At 30.8% G+C, this 7624-nt stretch overlaps 1 protein-coding gene across 1 annotated transcript in view; it reads left to right on the top strand.

Annotated features, from left to right (window-relative positions):
• Nucleotides 1-6051: 6051 nt before the first annotated feature.
• The window catches only part of Smp_181330 (hypothetical protein), a gene marked incomplete at both ends in the record, with an annotated part of 68025 nt that continues 66452 nt past the window's right edge, over nt 6052-7624 (top strand). The window contains 2 exons of the mRNA XM_018799219.1: nt 6052-6385; nt 7159-7277. Coding sequence (XP_018651030.1) covers nt 6052-6385; nt 7159-7277 — 453 coding nt within the window. The remainder of the gene's footprint in view (nt 6386-7158; nt 7278-7624) is intronic.

Raw genomic sequence — 7624 nt, 5'->3', positions numbered from 1 at the left:
TGAGGAGTCCCATAATAGGACGAGCTGGCCGTCCAGTGCTTTCAGGTTATCCATGGTGGTCTAGCTTCAATTGAATCACGCTTTCACATATTAAATAACTAATAAATTTTATTCCATAAATACTTTTTTTCTACTGCAACAAAAAAAGAAATGAACTATAAACAAGCCTAAAGAACAAATAAATCAATGTTTAAGGTTAAGAGACAATAAAAGAAACTCGAATCTTTTGTCTTTTTTTTAAAAAAAAGAAAGATTTATGATAGTTGTACTTGTAATAAAATTGATGTTAAACAATGGAAAAAAAAAATAAATTATAAGTCAGTCCATAATGAAAAGTATATTCTAATGTCCTAAATTTTTATGATTCTGAACCATTATCATTGTTATTATTAGGATCATTATAATTATGATCTGATTTGATTGTATGATGAATTTATCAAAAGAATGTAATAAAAACCCTAAATCTATCAATCTATCTATCTATACTCCTTAAGATGGAAAGTGCAATATTTTGTCTTAAATCACTTCATTATTATACTTCATTTAATTCTGTCTAATATCCTGACTCATACACACACACACAATTAAAATTTGACATGACTACTCATAAACACACATAAATATAAATAAATCAACTCACCTCTATTTTTTTTTTTAAAAAATTTTTATGATTTGTAAACTTAAAATGAATAATTATTTATTATAAATTAACCAATCAACAATTAGTTAATTAACAAATACTTTCATTTTACTACTCACTTTTTTTAAAAATTCAAATAATTATTTAATTTTAATTTAATTTAGTTGACATAAGTTTCAAAAAAAAATTTTTGTTTCTTACTTATATTTTTTTTGAATTAAATTTGGATCATCAAAATTTATTCATTAGTTTGATTGATACATTGAAGACTTGATAGCTACTACTATTATTAATATTATTACTTCATTGGATATTATACATTACATCATTGGGAATAAATGTATTCTATGTAAGTTATATAATGAATATATTCAAAAAGTAATCTGTTTATAATTTAATTTAACTATATTGTCATTATTCACTTAGTATTGTTTATTTGAATCTTCCCATTGATATTTTTGGACTTTAACTGATCAGTCCTTAATTGGTATATGTACATACTGTGCATATTGCCTCGTTATAGCCTTAATTCACAAGCATTATAAACAAAGATGGATAGTGGCTAGCAATGGAATTCAGTTTGACGCGCGTTTCATCCTATTTGGGACTCGTCACCTGGATGTACCTGCATTTTTTTTATGAAGTTAATATCGGATAGAAACGTTATTGGTTTCATATTAGTTTTACACTCTTTAACTATTCACTTTTAATGACTTTTGATCAGATATAAAATCAACATATTCATGTGTTCTGACTAGTAAGACAGCATTAACCTACCAAATCAAAATGTTTTCAAATTACATGATATCCTGATTTAATATTCTAAGAAGTTCGACTCTAAAGGTCATACCCTATCATCACTAGAACTTTTTAAGAATCTCAGTATAAGTTAGCGGACAATTATTATTCATTCTTTTAGGTTCGTAGAGATTTTATGTAATATATTGGTAATTTTCATTACGAAATTATATAATCTGGAATATTTTCAAGTTACTCAACACTGTATCCACACGACTTAAATAAACACTATTTTTCAAATAACATTATATGAATAATTTTGAAGGTCTTATGGAAGATTTAAAACGGTACTGTTTGAATAATTTAGTTGATTTAAACAAAATTATCAACTTTCATAATTATCATTATCAAAGAATCCAACTGGTGCTTGTGTTAATTGGTGAAAATAAAACTTTTTTTACTGTTTATCATTATTATGAATAATATTGATCTGAGTAGTGAATTGTAAGCTGATATTATGACTTATACAGTTCACTTATCAATATAGATTTGATATTTCATTTAAAAATTCTATGATGGATGTATTTTTAAAGACAAGAAAGTTCAGTATCTACCAGGATAAAAAAGAAAACTACCAATTTTGGTAAAATCCTTCCGGAAATATTTTGCTGAAGAAAATCTTTTTGGGGTAGTTTTTACATGTTGACGTTTTCTGTCTCAGTAATCCTCACAAAAGAAAGTTGATATCTTAGAGTTCATAGACAAGTACTAAAAATATTATGGTATATAAAACAAGTATTTGGTTATTTTAGCTAGAAGTAACTGAAGGATGGGCGTATGTAGTTAGTTTGTCACTCTCTGCTGTAGGATAACTTATATTTCAGTTCAACTAGCCTCTGTTAATTCATCATGTCTATTTAAATCTGAAACCAGTCAATATTTAAATTGGCAAGTTCAAAAACTGCCAGATATGATATACTTCACTTATCATTAAAGGTGAAAAAGACAATAGGTGTAATGATTATTCTGACAGAATACAATAGAACGACACTGTCCACAGACTATATATTATTTTTTTAATGGGTTTATGTTCTCTGGGCTAAACTATTTATTCGTGAAGTCCACATTGTTTTTCCAATCAATATAATCGGAAGAAAGTTTAAACGGAAATGAGCTATCACAATTTATCTACTAGTGACTGATATATAATTCTGTCAAAATTGTACTTAACTAGTTTCTGACAATAAATTTCCAGTTCTTATTTTCTCATCTGTTCGTTATACAGCAATACTCCACAAAACAAATATGTCTGATGTAGAGGTACCGATAATGGGTCCTAAGGAAATATGTTCACTACCATTGATACACATATTTACAGTCGTATTATTCTAAATTTGTCTATTAATTTATACTACGTAAATATTAATTATTGCATAAATGGTCATCTTAATTTACAAAAGTAAGCTGTCTTGGATTAATAACCTTCAGTTCATTGAATGCAAACTAGTTATACTCTATGAAGTTATAACGCGAATTCGGTATTATTACTTATTATCCATAGCTAGAATTTATTTGGAGCTATCGATCTTATTGGTCTGTTAAGTACATAAACAGCGTGATATTAGGTCTAAGCATTTTAGGCATAGTTAGGCTTAAATTTGTCAACAACGAAAGCTTTATTAAATAATTTCGGTCTAATGCTATCTGGTTCTGCATATTAGTAAAGGTGCAAAAGTGATCATTTTATTTATCAAAAAGTACATTATACAGCAGGTTAACTTAACACTTACTTAGAACCATAGTTTTTATTGTACTAATCAGTACAGGTAAATTTTGTAGTTTATTAAGATATAATAAAATCATTTGGTAAAGAGATAGCCTCTATTGCAGATTGGTACTAGTTGGATAATATTCACTAATCTGAAGAAATTCATAAAATTTGAGGCAATTAGCCAGTGTACATTCATGATCCTAGGAAAAAGCAAATCCAAAGCCTTTAGTTTTCACCATAATCGTGATACAATTTAGTCATTGAACATAAATCTAATGACCTAGATGGTGTAACTCAACGAGTTACGTCTTCTTGAACTCTGAACCTTCCAAATGGGAGCTAGCCAACTGAAGTTTATCGTCAGGTCAGCGTTTCTTTCGACGAAGTATGTTAACGTCACTGGGTTGTAACCGCAGCGAAGTTTTTGATACAAATCGCTTTTTTAAAAAATAAACCACGATCATTCTGATACTGGATTGATTGTTTAATTGTGGTATACCGTAATTGGTTATTGATTTTTGAGTGAAATCAGATGAATTACTAAAGAACAGATTGGTTTTGAATCGAGAAGTTGGACAAGTTTTTTAACACCAGTCATCATCTACATCATACGCATATCAAAGTTACTAGGTGATCATTTCGACAGTTTAGCTTCAAGTAGATAATGGGAGATGTAATAATTTCAAATAAACATGATAAATTAAAAACAAATGATATAAAAGTGTATGAGTACAAGTAATGTGACGTTAAGAAACAATATTTCACTGGTTATTCAATGAACTTCATTTTAATGTTTGATTAACTGTTTTTTGTACAGTCACCTTGGTTATATTAAGCATATACCGGTAGAAGTCTGTTTTTTTAATAATACCGGTGCCTTCGTCTTTTTGGGAACAATACTGTTATGAGAACTATAGGAATTGTCAAAATCTAGTTTTTTTCAGAGAGAAATATTACTTCTCCATAAATCGGTAGTGTATGGTGAATGAAATGAAGATTTTTTATATAAAAGGAAAGATGTTAACCAAAGTTTAGCTAAACCACGCTTCCATATCGATGGACAAGATAAGGAGAGCGATTGTACAAACTTCTTTTGAGTACGAAGGTTATGTTTATGGGTTAGGAATCCATTAGCCTCAGAAGTATGCAAAAGACCACCACTTGAACCACGTGGCAAACTTGATGGAATAAGATGGACAACCTTAAAAGCTTTATTGAGATTAATTCTATGTTCTGTTTCCACCAAGTGAGTGAGAATAATACACTTGATAACTCTTACCTGTCATTTACCCAACCAAGACGGAAAGGTCATTTTCAGTCAGATCAGTGAGCATAACTGTTAATACTTGTGTTTTTTGAAGTAACGTTCATAAATTGTTTCGAGCAGCATGGTTTATCACACAGTGGTCAGTAGGAAAGTTCCGTTTTGAGACAAGTTAATTCGTAGCTGCAAGGCCATTTTATATAATCATGATTTTGTTACCACTCAGAGTGATTCCATCTACTACATGATACACAATTATCTTTTAGTTCTATAAAAGGTTAAACTGTCTTGATTAGTACTTGGAGATTGTTTGCTTTAAGGAATTGGTTACTACACAACATTTATCAAAATGTGTAACTACAACTTGCGTAGTTATATTTACTTTTCTCAGCATAATCAAGGTCAAACCTGACTAGTTTATAGTAACATGCTTTCATCAAAGCTAAGTTGTCATGGATATACACTATTTAATATTCTCAAACTATAGTGAGATAAATGGTGAAAACAATTCAATTATTAATCAGTTATAGCGATTGTTACTATTTCAACAGATAATTTCCTCCTATATAAATAAAAAAATTATCGTTTCAAAAGATATTACAACAGAAAAGGGAATTTTTCTGATTATTTTAGGTTCTAATACGTCCAGAATTTATTTATTTATTTAAACACATAAATATTGGTACAAGGAAGCACCAGATACATATGCGCCTCACAAATCTCATCTGATTTGTGTGAGGGCTGTGATACTGCCCAGGTGCCCAAACTAAAGTAGTTGGTTTTCTTAGGGGGCCACACCCGGAGCCTTTGACCTAAAAGTCTGACCCACAAGGCAGTGGAGCATCGTGAGGAGATGCAGTCCCATGGTAGCCGGTGATCAACGATTGATTCGTACGCCATTTGTTCCCTCAAGATCCTGGAGTCCATGTGCACCACTGGTTTGGAATCAGGGTTTTCCAACTCCCCTAGGTGGACTCGCCGTGTCCACCAACCCGGTTAAAGCGCCGGACATTCGCTTTTCGTCCTCTCAATTTCGTAAACAACAATAAGGCCACGAGAAGGCAGTGAGTAGGACTTCCCTGGCAGAGGCTATATATTCGCTGGCCATGTGAGAGTATTTCGAGAGGGAGAGTGGACTCTCCCCACTCTCGGCCGTACCAGGGCATTTGGGGGCCCTTCTATTAAAGCATCATACAGTAACTGCTGATAATTCTCCTGAAGTTAAACATCACTTGAATATTATGTTTAAAAGTATATTGTAAAATGTTTCATGGAATGTGTTTCTATTATTACTATTATCATAAAATAAAGTAAAATCATGACACAATTTTAAAACTTCATTATAAATGATACATTTTCACCATTGAATCTAATCTAAATAATTTTTAAGAAAAGAAGTGCTTACATTTACAAATCATGTTTAGATAGAGACTGTAATTGTAAAATTTTCTGATGCATAAAAGATTCAGAAATTGATTGAGAATAGTCAAACCAGGAAATTTTAATACTGAGCCGGAATGAAGAGTTTGGCGGATGTTTTTTTCGAATAGAAGTTTTTTCATTGACTCTTAACTGAATACTAAGAGTAGATAATAGTCACGAATTTATTCATATTTATTTTTTAGGTTATAGCATAAAATGACAAGAACGAATTTGTTCACATTTGATGTCCCCAAGATTATATTCTGTATTGGGTTATTATGTGGAAGTTTATTAGATAAAAACTTAACAGCTAAAACAATTCACAATTATGATACATTAACCAAACCAGGAATATCTCATCGACAGAAACAGTTGTTCAATTCGATCCATGTACCAGAGATTAATTTTGAAGTTTATGGAGAATTTCCAACACTTAAGCACTTTGATTTATCTGAAGACGAGATAACTCCGAAATATCAAAAAATGCCACGATTTCTACAATCACGAGAAAAGCGTGACTTACAAAGTTCAGAAGGAAATTTTTTAAGTGGTAAGACATATTACTTTTTTGGAAAAATAAATTACTGTTCTGGCACTGGTGTGATACCTATACTAGATAGTCTAGATCAAACACCCTTTATGTAATCTTCAGTAACTCACCTTCGATTTGATTTGTTCTGACTAAGTGAAGTTCAAACTGACTTAATTAATCCAGGCGTGTACAAATGCATTTCTAAGCTCAGAAATCGTGAACGATTGTGTTTAATCTTTTAGTGGCAAATGCTTTAGCTATATGAGTTGTACTGACTCCTGGGACCGACCTCTATGTTTGAGTAAGAATGTTCTTTTAAACCGGTAAACTTTTAATCAAAGCGGATTGTACTACATATACTTTAAAAGACTAATATACGTCGTATTAACTGTAACAGTACCACTGATATCATGTTATTTAGGTAATCATTTCAACTATAACGGTGATTGACTAACTTGTCATCATTTAATCTCTATGTGTGCAATAAAGGTAATGAATAATTCCCCCATTGAATAGAAGGACATTTAATAATAGCATGAATTAAGATAAGGCACTTGGAAGGTGAGCCTGAATAAATAAATCTTTATGAATGTATATCTGATAAAGATGTTCTTTGTATACATGTTTATGAAATAGTTTAAACTACTTTCAGCTGGTGATATAACTTCAATTTTATAGTCCCTTTTATTAAATATTACACCCATCCAATAGGCAAGTTAATATATCATTAATATAACTGAAATATTACTATCATTATAATGATCATAATAAATTTTCGTTTGTCTTTTTAGATAAATATTCAATTTTGATTAAAAGTAGAATTCATTCTCCATTGAAGAATTGGGATGATCGTTTAAATGATCCACAATCTAAAATATACAAACTGTTGTCAACTAGTTATTGTGAATTTGTAAGTAATATGTATTATATCTGAATAGACAATGATTATAAAATGTTTAATTACTGAATAACTAGATAAGAAAAACACTCAGGATAAACGAAATAATTATAGAGGATTGAAATCTAAGAAATTTAATTATTTCTTTTAACAAAAATTATAGATCAGAGGGGTTTTTTGTGGAGAATTTGGTATCTTCATAGTTGAAATCATGGGTCGATTGAAGCTAGACCACCATCGAAAACCTGGAAGCACTGGACAGCCAGCTTGTCCTATTATGGGACTCCTCAGCAGTGCGCATCCACGATCCCACCTACGCGAGATTCCAACCCAGGACCTACCAGTCTCACGCCAGAGCA

This window comes from Schistosoma mansoni, chromosome 3 (assembly GCF_000237925.1).
Source record: "Schistosoma mansoni strain Puerto Rico chromosome 3, complete genome".
In the NCBI taxonomy this organism is placed as follows: domain Eukaryota; kingdom Metazoa; phylum Platyhelminthes; class Trematoda; order Strigeidida; family Schistosomatidae; genus Schistosoma; species Schistosoma mansoni.
The sequence above is the reverse complement of the archived record's forward strand: the minus strand, read 5'-3'. Positions and strand labels throughout refer to the sequence as shown.